Below are 26,658 nucleotides of genomic sequence, written 5' to 3' on the forward strand. Positions count from 1 at the left end.
TAAAACCTATACAACAAAAAAAGAGAGACAAAACAGGGTGCAAAGCCTCCCAGGTACAAACCAGTCCTTCAATAGAATCCCCCCCCCAAAAAAAAGGCACACCATAATACAGATGAAAAAAAAAGCGCTTTTTCAAGCAATACAAAAGTGCAAATGCAGAGCATTTAGGGCAACCAAATCATTAAGGTATTTAGCAGCAATTACATGAATTAAAAGTGTATATATATTAGTTATTTTGATATTTTTGGTAGCTTACTGGAAGCTCATTATGCCAGCTATGTCCACATAAATATTTTGCTACTGTGTTTTTATACATTTTTTTAAGTCATTTAATATATGTATTAGTTAGGTCATCATCCTATTGATGAAGAGAACAGAGGACTATCATTAGATAGAGGCTACATTCTCTCTTTCCTATACAGAACACTGACCTGCATCTTCCATCTCCGAGAGAAGCAGGGGGCACTGTGTGGCTGGCCCTGTTGTAGGGGGCACGGTGTGGCTAGCCCTGTTGTAGGGGGCACGGAGTGGCTGGCCCTGTTGTAGGGGGCATGGTGTGGCTGGCCCTGTTGTAGGGGGCACAGAGTGGCTGGCCCTGTGATTAGGGGGCACGGAGTGGCTGGTTCTGTTGTAGGGGGTGCGGTGTGGCTGACCCTGTAGTAGGGGGCACGGTGTGGCTGGCCCTGTTGTAGGGGGCACAGTCTGGTTGCATGAGTTCCAATTGATTAAACTGAAGAAGCCAACTAAGGCTTCTTTCACACTTCAGTTGCTTGGCGTCAGTCTGCTCCGACATAGTGACGGATCCATCACAATTGTTGAGAAAACTGTTCTAACGGATCCGTTTTTTTTGACGGATCAGTTACTTGGGGGTTGTCTGGGAAAAGTATCTACTTTTTGGAGCATGCGCAATTGAAACGGATTGGGGCGACGGATCCGCCGAAATGACGGTCGCGACGGATCCGTCGCCCATAGGCGGCCATTCTATGGAATGGCGGACGCAACGGATCCATCACGAACTGCCATTTTGGCGCAGACAAAAAACGTTATAATGTCAGTCTATGTCTAGATGACGTCCGCCAAAAAAAGTCGCATGGCGGATGGAACGGACGACCATCCGCCACAATCCGTCGCTAATGCAAGTCTATGGGAAAATAGCGGATCCGCCAAAAAAAAAATGGCGGATCCGCTATTTGATGAAAACGGCGGATTCAAACGGACGCCAAAAGACTGAAGTGTCAAAGAGGCCTAAGCAAAAAATATTTACTATAATTGTACATGTTATGCACTTGCTGCAGAATTTTCCACACTGATTTGCATGTAGAAAATCCACAGTGTAATATAGCACAAATCTTATCTACATGTTGTGGAAATTTTCTTTGCAGAAAAAAAAAATCTGCAGCATGTTCATGCTTTGTGTGGAATTCATCCCACCGCAATGCAGATAACTCAGAGAAATCCACAACAAAATCCACGTCACAAATTTGGATATTGCAACAGAGTTGTTATTAAAAAATTCAAAGCACATCTGCCACTTGTGCATTTACCCTAAAGGTGTATTCCCATCTGAGACCAGCATCTCCACAGGATACACAAGTAAATGACAGACTTAGCACTCCAAAAAGGAGCAGTCAAGGTGGCTTATATGCCAGAAATATCTTAGATGGTAATACTGGGGTAACTGGGTGCAATCTGAATATGTTGCAGACAAGTAAAGGTTGTATGCCCCTTATCTAGTGGATGGGGTGGTCAGGTACAGCTTGCGATGTCACTACTGACTCAATCAGGCTAAGTGGATATTAATTTGAATAAGAAGTGTAATTGTGCAATCAAAATACTCGTCAGTCACCTTAAAAAAAATGAATACATTGAAACTAATCCTCTCATGCAAGATATAAGTGGACAGGTGTAGTAGTTATTTACATAGGCCTCTCCATGTACTGACCTCTTTAGGTGTATTTCCTTACCAATGGACAAGAAACCTTACTCCACATCTTTGGTTCTCCAGATAAGGAGGACCATATTCAGTAGTAAAGGAAGCACTACAAAGCTCACGTAGTGAGCCTTACATGTTGTGGTGTTGTGCACTCTTTTTTTAGCTTTATATTTAGAAGGATTTATTCATGTTCAAACCATCCGGAAATCCTTTTATAAATACGACAATTAAATATTGTTACAATATGCCATTAGTGGTTGATGGATTAGTGTTTGGCTCGTAGGCACCCTACCAATTTAGAGGACAGAGAAATTGTTTGACTTTTGTTCAAAGTTTTTTTTTAATGCACGATTTTGTTTTAAAGTGAATCTGCCCTCCTAAGCCATCTTTATGGCATGCAAGTCATAGGAAACTAAATAAAATGATATCTTGATATGCATGATCCAATAACTTATTCTAGAGAAATCCACTTTTTATTTTTAAAATATGTAAGGCTAGGTTCACACTGCGTTACAGCAGCCCGTTCAACACATGTTAAGCGGGCTGCTGCAACGCAAGTGCTGACTTTGGCAGCACACTAGTGCAGATAGAGCATCTGCTAGCTCTATCTGCGCTAGCAGTGACGGACCCGGAAACGCTGCAGCCCGCGTCTCCGGGTCCGTCACTCATTGATGGCACATCCCTAGCGCACGCCCATTGTGGGCGTGCGCTAGCGATGCGTCCGACATTGCAGTCAATGGCGGCCGTAACGGACTACGTTACACCGTGTTTATGCCGCGGTGTAACGTAGTCCGTCTAACGGACGCCACTAACGCAATGTGAACCCAGCCTAAATGAGCTGTTAAGATCTATGGCCTGGACACTCCTCTAAAATAATCTCTGGAGGCAGATTATCTGGGAGATAAAAGAGAGAGTTACCAGTGTGAGACATGTAGATCAGGACAGCAGAGAGACCGTCATTACATATCTCACACTGGTAACTGCCCCTTTCATCTAAAATAATCTCTGGAGACAGATTCTCTGGGAGATCTGTGTCTGGTCTATAGATCTTACCAGCTCATTTACATATTTAAAAAAAACATTGATTTCTCTGGAACCATACATTGGATAGCAGATCTGAAGGTTTAGTTTTATTCAACTTTATGATGTGTGCGCCCATATAGACGGCTTAAGGGGGCTGAGTCTACTACCTGATTCCCTTTAAGAAATGTTAAGAATAAAGCATTTTGTTTTTACATTATGGCTGAAAGCACACCAAAGATGTATTTTCTTTCTGTTTTGACTGTGAGACCAATAGAAAAAGGAACTAACCATGAATTCATCCATACTTGCAGCACATGTTGTATATTTGCGATATTCACTTTAATAAAGCTCTGAACATTCATTATTAGTTGTTGCTGCTGGGTCCAACCTTTTTAGAAGTCAGATTTCTTAGTGATCTATTCAGAATGTATGCTAGCAGCACAGGTAAATCATGATAAAAACATAGTTTGCTGTTATTTTAGCTTGAGAAGACCCGATAAAATAATGCTATACATTTACATTTTTTTCAAATAGTTATAACATTCCTTGATAAATCCTGACTGTTGACTGAAAAACTAAAATATAAAGTTATCTTTTGATATTCACAAATTCACAATGAATATACAGTGAAACTCCAAATGTAATTGCCATTTCAGGTCCCTGTGTCTGTTTCTGTCTCTCTAGCTCTTTCTTCCTTCCTCCTCCCTTCCTTACCTCTCCATAGACTTATGAGCACAACTGCCAGCTTATCCTTCGGTGAACCTATACATTGGCTTCTCTGAGGACAGATTTTTTTATGAACTAATTGGGAACATATTACTATTCCACGAGAAGAAAAGATATATTACAAAGTTTGTTATTTTCATCTGTACTTGAGTTATGTAAGAAAATAATCTCTAAGTGCTTATTACTGACATTGATGTTCCGAGTATGAACCGCGATGTCCAGACCATCTCTTGACGGGAACTGAAAAGCATATATGACTAGGAGGACGTCAGGAGACCTGCAGCCAGTGCAGACATCCTGGTCCATACTCAGACTGTGTAACCAACCTTACTGCATGATGGATATTGACTCCCACAACTAAAGAACATAAACCTAACAAAAAAGGATTGGCATCATAGATTATGTAAGTACATGCATGTATAACTAATAATAAATCGATTAATATTAAAAGTAAAATAATTACTTTAAATCTATGTTGTTAGTAAGATTAAAAGTGCACAACAGAAAAGGGGGGATGCCTTATAGTAAATTATCATAATCACACTACTGGTTGTATCTAAAGAAGAAAATACTCAAGGCAAAATACATAGGCAATACATAACAAATACAAACAAATATATTTCTTGGAGTGGTCAGTGGTGCAGTTAGTAAAGTGTGAGAAGCTCTTTGCATTTCATTGAAAGCCAAGCGAAAAAAAAAAATCCCATTAGTCTAACCTGTCATCTTGACAAGCAGAAGTCTGTTGTTCTAGTCTTCGTACCAAGTCTTCCAGTTCGAACAACCTGTCTTTCACATAGCTCTTCTCAGTCTCCACTTCTTCCTTGGCTTCCTGGACTTGCTTGGTTGCCCATTCTTCCATTTGTTGGCCTCTACTCACAGTGTCTCCTATTTGACTCTGCAGTTCTCTTATTTCCTCTTCACTGCTCCTCAGATGTTGGAGTAACATAGCATTTTTGGCTACAAGATCTTCTACTGTGACAATTTCTGTCTGGGACTCGCACATATTTTTAAGCATGTTATTTCCAGCAAAATCTTGCTGGGCTGCCATAACTTCTTCCTCTGCGCTCATTAATTTCAGCTTGTAATCCAAGTCCCCATTGCCAGCTAACCCTGCCACCTGTGTCTGCAGATTTTTCTTCTCGGTATCAGGCAATTGAAGCATTGATTCCAACGTCTGCACACGTTCTCGGCTTTCCTGCAACTGAGAAATTAATTCTTTTGCCATGCCCTCAGAAAGCAGGCATTTGTCTGCCCTAGTTTCCAACAAGCTGCTTAGATGTGCTTTTTCTTCAAATCTTTCTCGTTCTTTCATAAGGGTCTGTTGAGTCTTTGTCTGCTCTCTCGGAGAGGTTACCAAGCCCTCTCGTAGCTTTATCAATGTGTTCTCCTCTGCCTCATTTAAAGGATGTCCTTCAGCCATGTTTAGAGAAAGATAATCCTGCCCGTCTTGACTAAGGGAGCTATGGTTATGCCTCTTGTGCCTTTCTACGAGATGTTCATTTGAAGGGTTGCTATCCGTGCCCCCATTAATTAATGGCGGATTTTCCTGAAAATTGTGTACATCACATACGAGTTCCCCTGTACCTGCTCTATCATTCGCGGACAGCAGGGGCTGCACCTGCAGGTTTACATCAGCTACAGTCACCTCGACACAAGGATCACAATGTCCTTTCTCTGCCAACCGTTGCCGATTTCTCATAAGGATGCAAGAATTTTTGGCTTTTACCAACAAGGTGTTTAAACCCTCAATTTCCAGGTTGAGCCCCTTAATGTGATCTCTATAGTGGGTTTCTAGTCTTTCCTTCTCAACAGCAAATGATTTACAAATTTCAGCTTGGTCCTCATTGTGTTCTTCCACCAGTCTTAGCTGATCTTTTTTCCATTGTGCCATTAGGGTCTTCTCCTTTCCTTCCCACTGGTTTAGCTCAGTGATGTGGTCTTGGATTAATGCATTCTTCTCAGAGTCGTACTTGCTCCGGTACTCGTTTTTCTCGCTGAGGTGCTGCTGCATTAAATACTGGCAATGTTCTGTATATTTTGCTTCAATCTGTGCCAACTTCTCAATAACTTCATCTTCTGTCTCCTCCCTATAGATAAATGGACGTTCACCCGAATTAAACAAAATTATGCATTTGTTTCACAGAAACCTGCCTAAATGCCTGGCATACATCAGAAAAGTAATACAAGTAAAATAAATCTTCTTCGGCCCAACCATTTAAGTTATAAACTACCCCATGGATTGTTATTTATGCAAGCATTAGTATTACCAGGAAAAAAGGTGTCTTTTTGATATATGTTTGTTCAGGATACGGCATAACCTGCAATGGGAGTTGCATGCTACCGCAGGCACATACATGGTGTGAACATAGCCTTATGCCAACCAGGTGGCCGTAATGCGGCTGACATAAGGCATCCTATCGAAGTCCGATTCAACATCAACAAACTTGAATCATAGATCCTTATGATATGGTTAAAGTCTGTTTACATGGACAGACAGCACAGTACGACCACCGACCAGTGAACGTTACAGATTGACAGACATTTAAAAGCTTATTTACACCTGCAGAGCAAGCAAACGATGCGCACTGAGCGATCTATACGTACTATATTGCTCAATGCACATAAGCTGGCCTAGCTTTCAGAACTGCGGTACAGGACAGTGCACTGCCGAGAACAAAGATTTTTTTTTTTAGCTGTGGAAAAGATGATTTCACCGAATGAACAAGTGTTTTGCTCGTTCATCTGCAGACTGTTTACTCACCAAGATTATTGTGAAATGAGTGCTTTTATGAACGCTCATTCACGATTATCTTGCAACGTAAATGTAGCTTTAATTTAGGCCATGCAACCAGAGGTTGGTGCCAGGATGTGCTGAAATAATATGGCTGTTAAAATTACCACGCATTACAGCTATCTGAAAGAGGATCCAACAAGTAGTAAAAAATCCAGCACCAAGAGGTTGCACTCCAATAAGCTTTATTCCAAAATCTTCAATAAAAGCATGGACAACCGACAATAGAAAAATGGCATAAATAGCAGGGGTCCCAGACACCGGTTTATGCGTTTCAGGGCCAAATATGCCCCTTAGTCATAACCATGCTTTTAATGAAGATTTTGGAATAAAGCTTATTGGAGTGCAACCTACTGGTGCTGGATTTTTTTTTCTACTTGTTGGATTTTCCTGGGATGGCAGCCATGCACAGAGTGGACAGGTGAGCTGAAAAAATACTTTTTTTATTTACTTATCTGAAAGAGGCCTTATGCTCGTCATACATAACAGATAGTCGTCTGGCCGGACATTTATTGCTCCCCACTCCACCATACACATGCATGTTTGGCTCAGAAAAACATTCATACAGTTAAGTCCATATATATTTGGACAGAGACAACATTTTTCTAATTTTGGTTATAGACATTACCACAATGAATTTTAAACAAAACAATTCAGGAGCAGTTGAAGTTCAGATTTTCAGCTTTCATTTGAGGGTATCACATTAAAATTGGATGAAGGGTTTAGGAGTTTCAGCTCCTTAACATGTGCCACCCCGTTTTTAAAGGGACCAAAAGTAATTGGACAATTGACTCCAAGGCTATTTCATGGACAGGTGTGAGCAATCCCTTCGTTATGTCGTTCTCAATTAAGCAGATAAAAGGCCTGGAATTGATTTGAGGTGTGGTGCTTGCATTTGGAAGGTTTTAATGTGGATACCCTGAAATAAAAGCTGAAAGTCAGAACTTCAACTGCATCTGAAGTGTTTTGTTTAAAATGCATTGTGGTAATGTCTATAACCAAAATTAGAAAAATGTTGTCTCTGTCCAAATATATATGGACATAACTGTATGTTTTCAATAAGAAGGGTGGAGAAAGACCATGCCAGAGATCTTTGGCGGCGGCTTATCTCCCCTGAGAATAAAATGATATGGCAATTATCCAGCTGCCAGATTCTTATCCCCTCTGAAAAATTGCCAGAATTTGTCAAAAGCTCTGGTAGACCCAAACACACATCAGATGCTTGCCTTTCATCCAATGTGTACATGGGCTATTAATTCATTTCTTGCACAGACCGTGTAAAGATTTTACAGGATCTGGAACATTTTCTCAAACTGTTTTAATGGATAAATATATACAGAAACTATATGTAGAAATAAAAGAAAAAAATTTGGTTGTCAGACAACTTTCTTGGAATTTGTATGTTTTTTGTTATCTTCCTGGTGTATGCCATTTTCCTTGGTATTTTGTTAGACCACTTAAACAGTTTTGAAGTAAAATTATCTGGACAAATAACAATAGAGGAGACATTCCAAAAGGAGCATGGGATATAGAAAAGCACGACATTCAGGCAGTGCAAAGCCTTAGTATTTTACTGTAAGCATTTAGTAATGGACAGAGAGTAGCATAAGACACATAGAATATCATTCCTGAACATTGTGCAAATTGTACCCGATGTCTCTGTATACAAATGCCAGCCTGGTGGTTTCTGGGCGCCTGAGCTGCAGCACTGCCAGATCTGCTGGCTGCATTTCACGCCATGAGTTCACTTCTGGCAGGAGACACAGTGGATATATAATGGGAGATACACTTTAAAAGGGAATACATTTAGGGGATTTACCCCTATAATATACTCGCAGTGCTTATTCAGGCTCCTAATAATGTTTTTAATGATGCCTTTATTACAACTTTTACTTCAAAGTGTGTAAAAACAATGTTTCCTCCTGCAGTGTGGGTACCTGGACTAGTCCAGGAGCACCGTCCCTTGTCCCTGCAGTTCGCTGGTATAACAGCCCAGTTGATAAACAGCAGCTGAATTGACAAAAGAGCATGTGAAGGGAGGACAAGATGGACGCTGCTGTGGGCGTGAAGCCACAGAACTGCAGTGATGACGCTCCACGACTAGTCTGGATACCAGCGTGACAGGATTAAACATTTACATACATGCACTCACTCCTGTGGCTAGACCTGTTCATCAGCCTTCTACAAATAAAAGTCAGCTTTCTCATGTGCAATTTTTTTCTTAATTGGAGGATATTGATGGACAGATCTGGCTACATGCTCCTCCATCAGCAGCTATTATGAGAACAAGAGCTCTGTGCAGTCTGTGATAAAGGCGACACTAATAAGTGCAGAAATTGAACCTGTAAGACATATATAATAGAAAGTGTCAAAAAATTACTGTCTAACTGACTGACGGCTGTGCACGGATGCCCTGCAGAGCTTGCGGTCAGTCCCAGAGTGTGCGTGCAGCTGTTGTGCACAGTGCTGTGATCAGTGACTGCAGCAGCGCCAGCATGTCTGCATCAATGAAAACCGGCAGCTCCCGGGAGAAGATAAATTACTTTTCTCCCTGTAGCTCTGCTTTCATTACAGCAGCCGGGCACATTTCTAATGCTATTAACCTGCAAATTAACCCAATACATGCAAGTTAATAGAGTTCCCTTTAAGGCCCCACACACTAACCGTCTAATCTACTGTACACGGGAGCCTCCAGACTCTTACCCGACAGATGATATTGGGGGGAGAGAAGGATCCGACCTTATGAATTTCAACAGCCAATCGTTTTGTCCTCCGTGACAAAAGTCACTGACCAGACTGCACTATTCTTGTGTATGGGAAAGTTAGGAGAGAGGGCTTTTAACCAAAAGCCATCTAATGCGTATGAGGGTCTTTACAGGGTAGCTACCTTTTGCGTTCACTAGAGGGACAGTTGTCATCCTTCTGGAGAGAAGCATACTTGTTCCTCAGAATGCAACAAACTTAATTACCTTATTGTTTTGACTAGAAGATGCACTTTTTAGCATGGAAAAAAAGCGTTCATTTTGTAATCCGGGGGCAGCTTCCTATGATCTAGGACACAGCATCCTTCCCAAGCATATGTATTGGTACAGTTCTCTTTCCTTTAGCCAGACACTGATCTGTCTGATCGGTGCAGGGCAAGAAAGCAAGCTAGCAGGACCTACACATCACTAAAGCTGCAAGAATGCTGCAGGTCATGACTTGATAGAATTTTCAGATCATATGATCAGTGTGTGTGTGTGTGTGTGTGTGTGTGTGTGTGTGTGTGTGTGTGTGTGTGTGTGTTACAGCTATGTACGTACGTATGTACGTAAATACATACATACGTACACAGCTCTAACACACACACTCTGATCATATGATCTGAAAAGTCCATGTGTATTAGCGCTGTGGATTATGTCTATGTGTATTATGAATGTGTAGTGTGTGTGTGTGTGTGTGTGTGTGTGTGTGTGTGTGTGTGTGTGTGTGTGTGTGTGTGTGTGTGTGTGTGTGTGTGTGTGTGTGTGTGTTAGAGCCATGCATGTATGCATGTATGGATGGATGGATGGATGGATGCATTTACATGTGTGCACTGCAGAGCATGTACATGATGTGCGTGCTGTAAAGCTATATGTGTACAATATACATGCGGCAGAGAATCACTAAACAATAGATCTACTACCTCTTTATATACTACTACTAGTTCATTACAATTAGTAATATTGACCCCTCCAATTCTTTACATCTGCAGGGATGTTTTAATTAGTATTTTCCTATATTCTGTTGTCTAAACCTAGGGTGCATCTTAAAGTGAGGTGTGTCATAGTCTGAAACTACAGTATATAGAATATATGGGAATGTCAGCAATAATAAAAATATAAATGTATCCAGAAACAGGTTATTAACTTGGATTTATCACCACTCCAGATATATCCAATTTAATAAATACTTGTATTTTCAATTAAATAAACCTGGAGCATCTCTTCTGAGCCCATGTTGTCTAGTTACTCTAACTCTGCCTCGAAATTCATGAACAAGTTCACAGCTGTGTGCTACTATTCTGTTGTCAAAGGGGTGTATCCCTGCACAGTCTGACCGATACCTGGGCAGAAATATCATTGGTGCGACCTGTGCAGTCCCACATGGGCCAAGAGGCAAGGTGGAATTTTGCACTATGATGAGCTATTAAAGTGAAAAGAGCCCATACACTGTTCTTGCACACGGGCCCTTTTCGGTCTGTATCCGACAGGGATCAATGCCATTGCTTTTGAGTGTCAGACTGTGTAGGGACACCCCCTCACTGGGTAACACGCAGTTATCAATTTATTCATTCATTTCTAAGAGAAATAAACAGAGGAACGGCACATTCAAGAGATAAAAGAATATATTTTTTTCATTATGAATACAAGTATTTAGTAAGATACACAGGACTGATGATAGATCCATTTTAAGACGAGGTAAGCAAACAATTAAAAGAAACTGAAGCAAATATGTTAGCAAATGTTAAAATTTTAATATGGATCTAATATGTAAAAATATATGACATCTTCAGAAAATATGGGGTGTTCTTTGTTAATATAGCTAGAAGGAAGCTCAATAAAACCTGTGAGAAGTGACCAGCACCAGTGGTAAGGCACAGCAGAATTCTCCTGACAGAGGGAAAAGACATAGGACATGGACTACGTTCTCTGACAGTGAACCAGCTGTGCATTTTATATAAGAAGTGGTGAATATATATCTCAAAACCTCTCGTACATCGAGTGCAGTGTAAGTGGTTATTTATATACAGTCCCGCAATGCACATATACATACGTAAAAGTCATGTCAACGGATACAAAAAGACAAAGAACACACAGAGCCATGCATTAAGGGCAGCATTCCTGCAAGAAGATTTTCATGCGTTATTATAAAGCAGTCCTGCTGCACACAAAACAGGGAATCAAAAAACCAAATCAGCAGAAAGAAGGCTAGGTGACGCCAGCAAGTCAGAATTCATCAGCAATTGCAATCAGACAAGTCCTAAGTCTACTCTGGACTAATGTGTCTATTCTAGAATACCATAAAGTAAATATGTGATATCAGACCTCACTGACTGCAGGTCATGCTGGTGGGTCCTCGTTAGATCCTTCTCCAGCTGCTCCTTCTCCTTGGTCAGCCTCTGGGCCAGAGCGGATATTTCTGTGGCATAATATTCTTCCATGGCAGCTCGCTCCTTTTCAAATTTTTTCTCCAGTTCTTGGACGTGGCTAGATTTGGGGAGTTGTTCTCTGAGGCTGTCTATGACTTCTTGATATTTTGTATTGAGTTCCTCAAGGTCTCCCTTCTGCTCCTCTAGTTCACTGATTTCTAACTTGAGGTTCTGTTCAGTGTCTTTTCTTTCTTTTTCAAAGTTCGTTTTCGTTAATTCGAGTTCCCGCTCATAATAGTTTACCTGAAAGTTCATAATCATCTTTATCACAACTAGTGGCAATATAAAACTATATTCAAATAACAAAAGACCTGCCCGTCCCTTCCAAACAGAAAAACAGAAATCAGATGTGTACAGGTGCATGCGAAGAGTAGCCATCTCCGTACATAATTAACAAATAAAGCTGCACCATTTAGCGTGAAAACATGAAATATATGAAATTTGAATTGCATTACTGCTCTAGAAAACAGGAAAACTTGAGAATACTTAGCGCATAAATGGACCAATTCATGTATACACAGCAGCCGCGACAAGGTGATTCTCGTTGCTGGGAACCTTAGGATAGCATTCACATTAGGCAGGATCTCATCAATGAGAATTGCCTTAAAACGGCTGCTGGGCATTCATGAATTGGCCAATTTATGTGATAAGTATTCTCAATTTTTCCCATTTTCTAGAGTAGTAATGCAATTCAGATTTCACATATTTCATGTTTTCATGCTATTGCGCTACAGAGTGCTACTTTATTTGTTAGTTAAAACTACGGTATATTCAAGATGTTTTTTTTTCTCCACATGGCACGCATATCACCATGGAAGTTCTGGAGCTTCACCAGGATTTTATACTCCAAACTATAGAGGCTGTGCTGCTGATTAAATTCCTTACCTTGTTTGCAGAAATCAGTTTTGCCATTTTAGAGAAATCCATTGAAGTTGTACGATAATGATTTGCAAGTACAGTGGGTGATAAGCCAAGCCCATTAGCATCCAACTTTCATGAAGGATTTCACTAAATGGATTTTCACAAGCAAGATAATGATTTAACCAGCATTAAAGCACCTTTACAAACATTGCATTAGGATGGGGTTTAACATCTGGATTTCAGGTTGTCTTTAAAAGCTATGGACACCTTTGACATGGAAAAAAAGTAATTTTTTTGTACATGTTGCTTTTTACCTTTATTTAATAAAATTTTAATCTGTAATCTTAATTCCTTCTTTCATTCTCAGATCTCCTGATATGCAGTTTGCAGACTGGATTTTTAAGATTCAGATTTTTCTCTTATGGGTGAGCCTCTCTCAGTAATATAGGCTGGATGTGAAGTCTGCATGTGTTTATAGTGCTGCTATTTGCACTAGGTCTCATGTATCAACTCAGCTCCAGAACTGGACTGGTTTCCTCTCCAAATTCTTTTCTCATTGACTCAAGCCTGTTTTCTTTGCCCTTCAGAAAACGTTAAAATGCTTTCCCCTCTCTCCAGTGCAAATCTGTGTACAACTCTCCCTTCACTCCTGCTATCTCTAATGCTGAGAGAGGGGAGTTGTTGTGTTTAAATATACATTTCTACAGTGTTTTAGCAGCAACATGATTGAGAACATGTAGCTTAAATCCGGCATACCCAACTCCCGAAAGTGCTGACAAAACTGAAGTGCTCTCAATGCTCTGAAATACCACTTTACAACCTCATTGCTTTTAAAGTGACAAGTGTTGCATCTAACTAGGAGCCCGCTACATCGGTCACGTAAGAGGACATTGGAGGGGTTAATAGCTGTGTGAGATTGTAAAGAGAACCCGGCAGCTGATACATGCTGACTGATCTACAGACAGCATGTATCAGACAATGGCTGCATGATTTCAGTCAGGAATGTTTTCAGAGAAAAACAGAGTAAAAGCCATTGGGGTCCATGCCACACTGGAGACAAGTTGGCAAGGCAGGTCCCTCGCAGCGTCTTCCTGCCGGCTGCTCTGGAGTGAAACGTCTCTCTGAATGCGTGTATAGAAAGATCTGTCAGCCACTGGCAGCCGGCAAAGAGAAGCCAACAGGGACCTGCCTTTTTCACTAGTCTCTCATGCAGCTTCCTCCCTGGCGGCTTTTAAATTATGTAAGTTTTTCTCTGGAACACTGTACATACCTGGCTGGAATCATGCAGATTGGGCAGTATGTATCAGCCGTCAGGTTCCCTTTAAGTCTACAGTGTGAAGGCAGTTTAACAATACAGAGAACGATTCATCAAGACAGACGATTCTCTCTCCGGTCTTGATGAGAAAGTGTTTTAGAGCAGATGCTCACACCTCTTGATGAATCAGGAGAGGCGCGTAAAAGTGTACACCTCACCTAAAATCTTAGTCCAGCCCCTGCTGAATTTGAACAGCGCGAGTCGACATGCCCTGCCCCAGCTCCACCTACTTTGTCAGAGCTAAGGCCAGAATGGCGTGAACACTCAAACTCTTTTTTTTGCGCATCCTTACCCATTTTGTGCCAGAAATCTGGAGAAAATGCTTAGATAAATCGCCCCCATGAACTTTTATAAATAGAAGACTATTCTGCCTTTGTAGCGAAAATAAGGAAAAAAAAAAATCTATGCATTCGCTTGTCCTAATTTTTGATTGCATCTGGTGAATAATTAACCATTTTTATAACAGTGTATGTATAGATGAGTGCATTTTGCTTTTGCACTCACCTTGGTTTCAAGTTGTATTTTGAGGTCCTGGATTTCTTGCTGCAGTTCCTTCACTTGATGCTTTGTCAGCTCAACCTCCATGTTCATTGTGGATGACACAAGACCTAAAACAGAAATGTACAAAGATGTACACAGAGCAATAATTTTAGTTAAATCATGGCATTAATGCAACGCACAGGAGATACCCATTTTGGGAGCTTCAATTGTTATAGTAGATTTGACGATGAAGGAACCATGAAGTAAAAGCTCATTTACTGACGATAAAGTATTTTACAGCTTCACTAAAATCAATAATCTCCCCTGGAGAAGAAAGATGTAGTTGGTAAAAGGAATAAGGGAAGTAATAGAGCAAAATTTCATTTAGGCATCCATGGGCCACTCGTTATGTCATGTTAGTAACACTGTGTATCTAGCTGAAAATATATATGCAGAGACAAGCTCCTGGACTATACAGCAATGTGCCTTTTGGCAGTGGTGTACCCGGGGGGGGGGCAGCCGGGGCATGTGCCCCGGGCGCGGCCGACAGGGGGGCGCCAGCGGGCCGCCTGATAATGTGGCGGTCCAAGGAGGCTCATGGTCCTGTACTGAGCGGTCACATGGTACCGCTCATTACAGTAATGAATATGTGGCTCCACCTCCCATAGGGGTGGAGCCGCATATTCATTACTGTAATTAGCGGTAACGGTGAGCGCTCAGTACAGGAAGAAGCTGCCGGCGCCGGGGAAGCAGGGACTGCACCGCGCCAGGAGCAGGTGAGTATATCGGGGAGGGGAGCGCAGCGTGATATTCACCTGCTCCTCGTTCCGGTGCCACTCCGTCTTCAGCATTGATGCTGAGGTCAGAGGGCGCGGTGACGTAGTTAGTGCGCGCCCTCTGCCTGAACGTCAGTGCTGAAGATGGAGCGGCGGCTGGAACGAGGAGCAGGTGAATATGGAAAGTGCCGGGGGCCTGAGCGACGGAGAGGTGAGTATGTGATTTTTTTTTTTTTTTTATTGCAGCAACAGCAAATGGGGCAAGTGTCTGTATGGAGCATCTTATGGGGCCATAATGTTTGAGCAGTACTATATGGGGCAAATATCTTTATGGAGCATCTTATGGGGCCATAACGTTTGTGCAGTACTATAGGGGGCAAGTGTCTGTATAGAGCAGAGGTGTCAAACTGCATTCCTCGAGGGCCGCCAACAGGTCATGTTTTCAGGATTTCCTTAGCATTCCACAAGGTGCTGGAATCACCAAACTGATCCTTTGCCCCGGGTGCAGGAAAGGCTAGATACACCTCTGCCTTTTGGCCTTATCTGGCTGATCTGTGATAGCATACCATTTAATTAACTGTATAAATAAAATGCAGCAGACTGTGCTTTATTATAGAGAGGGATACTCCCAAAAACACAGAGCATGTGGTCTTCAGAATCTGTGCAGATAAACTCACAATATGAAATAGGAGTAGAATACACAGGAAGTCACAGGACAAGAAAGGGAAAAACTGGGCTTTAAGAACCTAAAAACAAAGGATTAAAGGGAAGTGGTCATCAGATACATGCTGCCCGAACTACAGGCAGAATGCATCAGAGCCTGGCTGTGTGATTACTACCAATTATGTTTTACTCTGAAACGCTCTGGCGTTTTAAAGTAGTGACTTTGAAAGGTCGGTCAGGGACTATAAGGATGACATGACTAGTCCCCGGCGGCCAGCTTGTCCCTGCCCTACTCCAGTTGATTAATGGGTCTCTCTTGTATGTGAGGCACTGCACAAGAGACACTCCGGGACAATGCAAGGACCAGCCCATGAAACGACCATCACTGAAGAACCTTTGTTTCAGGGAGGGAGCAGAGGCTGTGACAGTGACTGCAGTCTTTGTCCCCCCATGATGCTTTGGTTGAATATCCCAGCATGGACTGGTGATACTCAAACTTATGATCAGATAGGAAATAAGAAAAAAAAAGTAAAATAAAACACACTACTCCTTATTTGTGTCTCATCTCTTCTCCAGTCGTGATACTATAGGATAAAGACAAGAAGCCCAGCTCTTGTAATGGGTGGATATCTGATCACTGGGACCACCAATACTTATATTCTACAGAAATGTTTCACTGCTCTAGTGAGGAAAACTGTGGCTGGTACTTACCACAGGAACCTGCCGCTGAGGCACTTCTTCTAGGCTTCAAGGATATCCCCTTCTTTGCAGAGGTTTCTGTTGGGTAGAATCTTATTAATGAACTGCAGGCAATAAGCACTACTCGGTAATGGAGGTATACAAATATAGCACAGACTTACTATGGCCATCCTCAATCTTATCCTTCACCTTATGGTGCAACAGTTTGTGGTCCTTCATCTTGGCCAATAAACGAGAATACTTGCCCTCACTGAGCTGGGATCGCAGCGCTTCCAACTGAATCTGAAGCTCATCATTCCGATCACGTAATTCCTACAGGAGGAAAAAGAACGTCCATTTTGAAAACTAAAGTTTCATTACGTCAAGAACAGAACGATTATTGACTGAAAATAACTAAAATCACCAACAACAGTAACAGGAATAGCTGGTAAGCACCAGGGAAAGAAGTCGGAACTCCACTTCAAATGAAAGCGGTATTCCCACCTCCAAGTTCCTATACCAATATGTAGTAGGTGTAATAATAATAATAATAATAATAATAATAATAATAATAATAATATTATATTATTAGCAAATGCCTCCAATTACAAATGTAGAAGTTTGTCTGATTCGCTATGTCTCTTTCCTCATTTGTAGGCATCCATGGTTACGTCCACTAATAAAGGGACAGGTAGTTGCTAGCCGTTGTAAACATGGATACCTAAGGTCCTGCAATGCCTGCACATGAAAAAAAAGACATAGCAAATCAGAAGAACTGATTCTAATTGGAGGTTTTTGTTAATATTATTATTACAACTACTACATATTGAGATAGGATCTCGGAGATGGGAATACCCCTATAAGGTATGCCTCCACTGATATCAGCATTTATGTCTCCTGTCAAGTGTAAAGACCCCTCATACACAGACTAATGACGGGCTAGGCCGACCGTTAATGTGTATGGGGCCACCCCACTGTCTGCTAGTAGGGGACGTCAGTGACAGAAGGACCCGGCGTGTCATACTTCATACTGCCGATTCTGTTCTCCTGGAGATGAGACACCACCAAGTGAATCTGTGTTTTGGAGAGTTGGGGGACATAGCTGCTGGCCTAACAATCAGCCTAATCATCATTTGGCCGACAGACATCTAAAGTGTATGGGGTTTAAGTGTGACAGCGGACAACACAACAAGGAGATTAAATAGTCATCTTGCTAAGGGAACTGGATAAATTTGGAAACTTGTACAAACCCCACATTATGATCAATATAAGCTTTCATAGAGTAGTTTATTCCATTAGATGGCATTAGAAACAACTGATGTCACATTTAATCTTCTTGATGGGGGGTTTGTACCAGCAGATTTGTAAGCTCAATAGTTTTTTTGTGACTTGTTTAATTATTAATAACAATTAATATTTGATGTCTTTTTTCTAACATAGGGTCCCAATTAAAGAAGTTTTCAATGCTTAAGGTCTGTTTACATGAACAGACTGGCGGCACGACGCAACCACCGATCGGTAAAACTTTTACCTATCTACCGTCATGTAAAAGCCCGTTTACACATGAAGACCGAAGTAAGCAAAGCTGCCACAATGTTTTTCTCCTTCATTGTGTGATCGGCAGCCTGTTTATGGCAGGTTATTTGTGAAACAAACATATTTAGCATCGCTCATTCAGGAATATCCCGCAGCGCAACTGCCCCTGCTTCAGCAATCGACTAATGCAAATCCAACCTCAGTGAACATGCTGCTTAACAAAATAGAAAGGTTCATCAGCAGGGATCTCCGGGGCCGGATCCACATAGAACAAACATTGACGGCCAGAGGTCAGCAATGTTTGATTTCTGGAAATCGTTATTAAAGCTGCATTTACACTGAAAGATAATTGTGAATGAGGCTTCTTAATAACACTCGTTTCACAATGGTCTTCCAGTGTAAACAGGCTGCAAATCATTGAATGAAACTATCTTTTGTGAGGATCAAAAGGTTATCGTTCTGATCGGAGCACCGTCCCTGTGTAGACAAGACTCACACTGCCAAGAATAGTGGCAGCTTATGTGCACTGGTCGATCTATTACAGATCACATCGTTTATGATGGTCTGGCTGTGTAAACAGGCTATTAATCAACCATCAATCGGAAAAGGTCTACCGATCGCCGATCTAATTGTGCCGCTGGTCAGTCTATCACCCTTAGCTGCAAATACAAGCGATGCACATACAATTAGCATGGAGCTTCCTTGGCCTGAATCATTCTACAAAGTATGAAAATGTAGATCAGTACTGATCAGGGAAGGCGTACATTATTTCACAGGAATATTTTGCTGTAAATAGGCATGCATTAGCACTACACATAAGCAATCATCACACAGACTTCAGATGGGTTTACACACAGATTTATGACCAATCTGACCATAGATTTCTGATCATATTGTTTTTGAGAGCATAAAAAACCCTGTTTGTTGTGCTGGTGTAGAACAAAGAAAATGAGTTATTGGGGTTACAAGCCCCCCCTCTTGATCACTGCTAAGTAAAGATGAAAGTAAACCTTCCTGATTGACTTCCTATATTATTGATTAAAGCTCGCTATAGAAAGATTATAGATTGATATTGGTCTCAGGGGTCAAAAATTGGTCAGATATCTGTATATGTAAAAAAGCACCCTTAGGCTCACCTTTACCCTCTAGGTTACACAGCAGAAATAGGAGTCAGATATTTTTAATAAGAAAAAAATATTAAAAATATGAGTAAAAATAATGACATTTGCTATGGATTAGAAAGCGTTCGTGCGAAAAGTAGAAATCAGCCACATCTTTTCTCATTCAATTACATTTCGCATTTGCCAGAGGTGTATTTGTGGTGGCCATGAGAAATATACACAGGGTGCTGGAAATGCAGCAGTTGTCACGCCCTGTACTCTCAGCCAGTACAAACAGAAATGCAAGATATAGGACTGCGATTTAAAGGGAACCTGCCAGGCAAGTGATGCTGCCCAGACTGCGGACAGTAAGAATTCCCAATAAAATTTAGTACGAACATCATAAGGAATGAAGAACAACTACTCCATGTCTCAGGAATCTTAAAGACACACAGAATGATCAGAATGGGGCCAAATTGTGCAGCCAGCTGCATATGGCTGAAGCTTTGCCCACCACAGGGGCTATTCATCGCACAATACCAACTGTGTGGCCATTAGCCCACCATTGGCAGGTGTAGCTTTAGCTTGCCAATACGGATGGGCCCACCATATGTCATTGCCCTATGTAATAGGACAAGTAGAGTGTAGGAATGAATGCATGGCCTCAGGCAAGAATGGCAATTGTGTAAGCTCTTGGTCAGATAAAGCAGATCACTGAAACAAGAGTGACCTGTTGTCAGAAACAGAAGAACAGGAGTCAGGAAAAGGATGGGGTGGCGAGGGATAGTGAGGGAGGACAGGAGAGCTGCCAGTACAACGTCCCACCCTGAAGCACTTACAGCTCATCTGTGTACAATTTCAATGCTGGATTTCTCAGAAACCACTAAACTGATTTCTACAATCAGGGTATGGATCTTACCAGCATGACAACCCCTGTACATACTATCCAAGAAGTATCATGTCTCCTTGCGGAGATTGACATGCTAAGCATGCCGAGATGAGGAGACTTAAAGCCGCAATGCTCCTCTGAAGAAGCAATTTACATATTTCCCAGAGAGGAAGAGGACTAGAACTCTAGTGTCACCTATTGGAAGTAGCAATCCTAAAAGTCAATGTCGACCATTTAACGAGCCTTGTCACATGACTTAGGATAAAACCCAACCAGAATCTCAATTTGCAGACACTGTTTCGGTGTACTGCCCCTCATCGGTGCAAAGTGTCATGTGACAAGGCCCGTTAAAGGGTCGACATTGACTGTTAGGATTGCTACTTCCAATAGGTGGCACTAGAGTTCTAGTCCTCTTCTCTGAAGAGGCAATTTGCATATTCCTGTACATACTAGACATTTACATGTCATTAGATTGAGGTATAAAATCCTCATTACATATTCCCTTTAAAATAAAAAACTATACTGTATAAGTCAACAAAAATAAATAAATCCCTGTACTCACCCGACATTGTATTTCATACTGCCTGATAATCTCTGCAAATTTCTCCTCCTGTGTGAATAACTCTGCGCTATGAGGGTCGGACAGTTTCTGTTACACAAGCACATTTATATATAATGTCAGTATGTAATTACACATCTGATATAATTTACCGTACATTACTTAATTAAAATGGAATTCTGACAAAGAACAGGTTGGAGGAGGGTGTTCCCAGAGGAAAGCAGGCCCAATAAGCAATGCAAAATAAAATACCCTACAGTTTTTGGAGCAGAAATTAAGCTGAAAATGGTGCAAGCCTGTGTGTCATATCTATAAGGCAACTGGCTACCATTTTTTTTCTTGTCTTCATGATTAGAGATGGGCGTGCATCTGAATGTCCAGGTCAGGCCGAACAGTTACAAAAAGTTCAAGTACAAGAACAGTACCCAGACCCGAACCCGGACCCCATTCACCTGAATGGAGGACCCAAACATCCAGGGTCTGCCATGCTGTCATGTGCATGACAGTGCGGCAAACACTGCTTCTGATTGGCGGTGAAATCACCACCATGAGCGTGCAGCTGTGATCAGAGGTATAAAGTTTACCTCCTGTCATTGGTGTCAGCTGATGGGACTACAGCTCCCATCAGCCGGTGTCAGCTGCCACTAATAACAGTGAGAGCTGGAGCGGCTGATGGGAATATTCATCAGCCTACGCAGTAAATAAAAAAAAAAAAAGCGTGGGTTCAATGTATTTTTGATAACCAGCCTGGCAAAACTCACAGCTGGTGGCTGCAACCCTCAGCTGTCAGCTTCATCAAGACTGGTTGTGAAGAATAGAGGGGTCCCCACAACGTCTTTTTTAATTATTTAAATAAATAATTTAAATAAGGAGTGTGGTCCCCCCATTTTTAAAGAAGAAAATGTCCAGCTTCACCGAATCCGTGAAAAAAAGTTTTCTTTATTCACAAACTTAAACATGGAGGATACAAACTTTAGCACAAACCATATGGGTAAGAATCTCAACGCGTTTCTGGAGACTAAGCTCCCTTAATCATGACATACCAAACCACTGCATGACCAGCTCTATCCTCACCTACTGTATTCTCACCCATCCCTTGTAGATTGTGAACCTTCGCGGGCAGGGTCCTCTCTCCTCCTGTACCAGTCGTGACTTGTATTGTTTAAGATTATTGTACTTGTTTTTATTATGTATACCCCTCCTCACATGTAAAGCGCCATGGAATAAATGGCGCTATAACAATAAATAATAATAATAATAATTAACGCGTTGAGATTCTTACCCATATGGTTTGTGCTGAAGTTTGTATCCTTCATGTTTAAGTTTGTGAATAAAGAAAACTTTTTTTCACGGATTCGGTGAAGCTGGACATTTTCTTCTTTTGGATTCTACACGCCTGGACACAGCGGGTCCGTGCTCCCGAAATTTGGCTTATGCATCACGGGTGAGCTGGTTTATATTCCTTCTTTCAAAATCCCCCCATTTTTGACAACCAGCCTTGCTAAAGCAGACAGCAGGGGGCTGGTATTCTCAGGCTGGTAAGGGGTCATGGATATTTCCCCCCCAGCCTTAAAAAATGGCAGCCCGCAGCCACCTAGAAAAGGTGCAACTATTAGCTGCTCCAAATCTGGCACTTTGCCCGGCTCAGTGTGGGCACCGCGGCTCTGTTAGGCAGTGATGATTTCACCGCCAATCAGAAGCAGTGTTTGCACCCTGTCATGCACATGACAGTGCGACAAACACCCGGTGTTCGGGCAGCCGAACCCAAACTTCCTGGTGAAGTCCGTGCCCGATCAGTAGGTGTTCGGTACGGACGTCGAACTTTACTGTTAGTGTTCGCCCATCTCTATTCACGACAATTTTAGTGTGAATTCACACACTGCCGATTTTGTTGCAGACAGATTTTTTTTTACATATGTCCCAAATAACCCCATTTAGATGAACGGCACAGATTTTCACACTTCAATAAAACTTGCAACATGTGAACTCGCGCTTAAATTGTGGTTGTATTTTTCCACCATTGTCATGCATACTATGAATGGTTACACCCATTTATTGTACAAGATTTTTTCAGAAACTTGGACCCCTTGTATATGGTTATTATTTATCCTACCAGCCAATAGCTTTGCTGCCCCTATGACAGTGAAAACACATACAGAGACATTGTTACAATAAGTGCAGGGTTACCTTTTCCTTTAGTATATTATCTATGCTGGTTTGTAGTTTTAACACTTGATGTTCTGATTCTGAGAGTTTTCCAACAACCTCGACCATTTCCTTTTGTAGTCTGTTGTTCTCCTGTTATACAATGGTAAAGAAGATGTAGAGCGTGAACTGAAATCCAAAAAAACATTACAAAAAAACAAAACAAATCTAATATGTTGTGCCTAGTGTCAGCCTCCCATTGGCAGCAGCATACACCCATGGTTTCCTGTGTCCCCAATGAAGCGATCAGTCATCATTATTCACTGAGTCACCATGAGCTTAGCAATATACACAATATCTGTATTATTTTAACCATTTACGGTGTCGGGTTATTCCCAAGGGATAACCATTACCAATTGTCTTTGGACTCAAGTTATTATTTCACACAGGAGAATTCCTGGTGACTAAGATATCTGGGTTTTGACAATTTGCCCTTTTCAGAATGACTGATAATAAAGATCAACAGCTGAATTTATCTATACAACAAAATAATAAGGAGAGCCTGTTACTTGCTAAAAACATTGAGTTAAATACCATGTAAAAATCTTTCAGATTCCCAGATTCTGCAGCTTTTTTCCGTTTTGTGCTGCATCACGCTATTTTAGAGATAGTCACATTTATTGCTTTTGGAGCGCAATATGGAAATCTCTGTCTTCAGACTAACATGGGTGTTTCATTAGTCGTATTTGGGGGCATTCACGTTTACATCTCCCTCCCAGACGCTGCGAACCACAACTTGGCAGTGTATGTGACTGCTGGACTTCTAGATCAGATGCTAAACAGTGATTGGCAGTATCGACAAAGAAAGGGAGAAAACACAAGCTCCCAGAGAAGTCTGTGAAGAAAAACACCCGGTTGGACTGCATGGGGAGATTTCACATGCTGTATGTCATGCCACTGCAATGCAGGTAAATGCAAGCTCCACTAGGTGGCAATAGAGTGGAGAAAGAACTGCACACAGCAACACCAGAGCTTCAATGCAGCGGCGAGGCCACCACAAGGTGGCAGCAGAAAAGTCAAAACAAGCAGGGTCGATATAAGACTGTAGCGCAGTACAAAAGGTATAAGCAAACCCAGAGTCAACAACAAGCCAAATGGGTTAACCCCTTCCCGACCTGTGACACAGCGTATGCGTCATGAAAGTCGGTGCCAATCCGACCTGTGACGCATATGCTGTGTCACAGAATGATCGCGTCCCTGCAGATCGGGTGAAGGGGTTAACTCCCATTTTACCCGATCTGCAGAGACAGGGGGAGTGGTACTTCAGCCCAGGGGGGGTGGCTTCACCCCCCCGTGGCTACGATCGCTCTGATTGGCTGTTGAAAGTGAAACTGCCAATCAGAGCGATTTGTAATATTTCACCTATGAAAATGGTGAAATATTACAATCCAGCCATGGCCTATGCTGCAATAGCATCTGCCATGGCTGGAGACCCCGATCTGATTGGTCGCTGCGGATTCGTATCAGTTTTCCATCACGTTTACAATACCACGTAAACCTATGGAAAACCAAATCCGCTGTGCCCATGGTGCGGAAAATACAGCGCGGAAACGCTGTGTTGTATTTTCCGCAGCATGTCAATTCTTTGTGCAATTCCGCAGCGTTCTACACCTGCTCCATAATAGGAATCCGCAAGTGAAATCCACACAAAAAACACTGGAAATCCGCGGTAAATCCGCAGGTAAAGCGCAGTGCGTTTTACCTGCAGATTTTTCAAAAACTGCGGAAAAATCCACACAAATCCGCAAAGTGAGCACATAGCCTTAGGGTTAGAGTTGGAATTAGGGGTAAGACTAGGGTTAGGGGTGTGTTGGGGTTAGGGTTGTGGTTAGGGTTGGGATTAGAGTTAGGGGTGTGTTGGGGTTAGTGTTGGAGTTAGAATTGAGGGGTTTCCACTTTTTAGGCACATCAGGGGGTCTCCAAATGCGACACGGCGCCACCATTGATTCCAGCCAATCTTGCGTTGAAAAAGTAAAATGGTGCTCTCTCCCTTCCGAGCCCCGACGTGTGCCCAAACAGTGGTTTACCCCCACATATGGGGTACCAGCGTACTCAGGAGAAACTGATCAACAACTTTTGGGGTCCAAATTCTCCTGTAACCCTTGGGAAAATAAAAAATTGCGGGCTAAAAAATTATTTTTGAGAAAAGAAAAATTATTTTTTATTTTCATGGCTCTGCGTTATAAACTTCTGTGAAGCACTTGGGGGTTCAAAGTGCTCACCACACATCTAGATAAGTTCCTTTGGGGGTCTAGTTTCCAAAATGGGGTCACTTGTGGGGGGTTTCTACTGTTTAGGCACATCAGGGGCTCTGCAAACGCAAAGTGATGCCCGCAGAGCATTCCATCAAAGTCTGCATTTCAAAACGTCACTACTTCCCTTCCGAACCCCGACGTGTGCCCAAACAGTGGTTTACCCCCACATATGGGGTATCAGCGTACTCAGGAGAAACTGGACAACAACTATTGGGGTCAAATTTCCCCTGTTACCCTTTGGAAAATAAAAAATTCAGGGCTAAAAAAATTTTTTTGAGAAAAGAAAAATTATTTTTTATTTTCATGGCTCTGCGTTATAAACTTCTGCGAAGCACTTGGGGGTTCAAAGTGCTCACCACACATCTAGATTAGTTCCTTGGGAGGTCTAGTTTCCAAAATGGGGTCACTTATGGGGAAGCTCCAATGTTTAGGCACACAGGGGCTCTCCAAACGCGACATGGTGTCCGCTAATGATTGGAGCTAATTTTCCATTCAAAAAGCCAAATGGCGTGCCTTCCCTTCCAAGCCCTGCCGTGCACCCAAACAGTGGTTTACCCCCACATATGGGGTATCATCGTACTCAGGACAAACTGGACAACAACATTTGGGGTCCAATTTCTCCTGTTACCCTTGGGAAAATAAAAAATTCTGGGCTAAAAATCATTTTTGAGGAAAGAAAAATTATTTTTTATTTTCACGGCTCTGCGTTATAAACTTCTGTGAAGCACTTGTTGGTTTAAAGTGCTCACTGTGCATCTAGATAAGTTCCTTGGGGGGTCTAGTTTCCAAAATGGGGTTACTTGTGGGGGAGCTCCAATGTTTAGGCACACAGGGGCTCTCCAAACGAGACATGGTGTCCGCTAACGATTGGAGCTCATTTTCCATTCAAAAAGTCAAATGGCGCGCCTTCCCTTCCGAGCCTTGCCATGCGCCCAAACAGTGGTTTACCCCCACATGAGGTATCGGCGTACTCAGGAGAAATTGCCCAACAAATTTTAGGATCCATTTTATCCTGTCGCCCATGTGAAAATTAAAAAATTGAGGCTAAAAAATTTTTTTTGTGAAAAAAAAGTACTTTTTCATTTTTACGGATCAATTTGTGAAGCACCTGAGGGTTTAAAGTGCTCACTATGCATCTAGATAAGTTCCTTGGGGGGGGTCTCCTTTCCAAAATGGGGTCACTTGTGGGGAAGCTCCAATGTTTAGGCACACAGGGGCTCTCCAAACGCGACATGGTGTCCGCTAAAGATTGGAGCCAATTTTTCATTCAAAAAGTCAAATGGCGCTCCTTCCCTTCCGAGTTCTGCCGTGCGCCCAAACAGTGGTTTACCCCCACATATGAGGTATCAGTGTACTCAGAACAAATTGGACAACAACGTTCGTGGTCCAGTTTCTCCTTTTACCCTTGGGAAAATAAAAAAATTGTTGCTAAAATTTCATTTTTGTGACTAAAAAGTTAAATGTTAATTTTTTCCTTCCATGTTGCTTCTGCTGCTGTGAAACACCTGAAGGGTTAATAAACTTCTTGAATGTGGTTTTGAGCACCTTGAGGGGTGCAGTTTTTAGAATGGTGTCACTTTTGGGTATTTTCAGCCATATAGAACCCTCAAACTGACTTCAAATGTGAGGTGGTCCCTAAAAAAAATGGTTTTGTAAATTTTGTTGTAAAAATGAGAAATCACTGGTCAAATTTTAACC

At 41.9% G+C, this 26,658-nt stretch overlaps 1 protein-coding gene across 6 annotated transcripts in view; it reads right to left on the reverse strand.

Annotated features, from left to right (window-relative positions):
• NINL (ninein like) overlaps nt 1-26,658 on the reverse strand; it is a 145,635-nt gene that overhangs the window by 23,444 nt on the left and 95,533 nt on the right. For 3 of the 6 annotated variants that reach the window (XM_077282852.1, XM_077282850.1, XM_077282854.1), the window contains 7 exons: nt 22,688-22,798; nt 20,504-20,590; nt 16,599-16,749; nt 16,450-16,515; nt 14,324-14,433; nt 11,540-11,886; nt 4,399-5,769 (listed from right to left, as the gene is read on the reverse strand). In XM_077282852.1, coding sequence (XP_077138967.1) covers nt 4,399-5,769; nt 11,540-11,886; nt 14,324-14,433; nt 16,450-16,515; nt 16,599-16,749; nt 20,504-20,590; nt 22,688-22,798 — 2,243 coding nt within the window. The remainder of the gene's footprint in view (nt 1-4,398; nt 5,770-11,539; nt 11,887-14,323; nt 14,434-16,449; nt 16,516-16,598; nt 16,750-20,503; nt 20,591-22,687; nt 22,799-26,658) is intronic. The other 3 variants (XM_077282853.1, XM_077282851.1, XM_077282855.1) reach the window with 2 other exon arrangements.

This window comes from Ranitomeya variabilis, chromosome 2 (assembly GCF_051348905.1).
Source record: "Ranitomeya variabilis isolate aRanVar5 chromosome 2, aRanVar5.hap1, whole genome shotgun sequence".
In the NCBI taxonomy this organism is placed as follows: Eukaryota; Metazoa; Chordata; class Amphibia; order Anura; family Dendrobatidae; genus Ranitomeya; species Ranitomeya variabilis.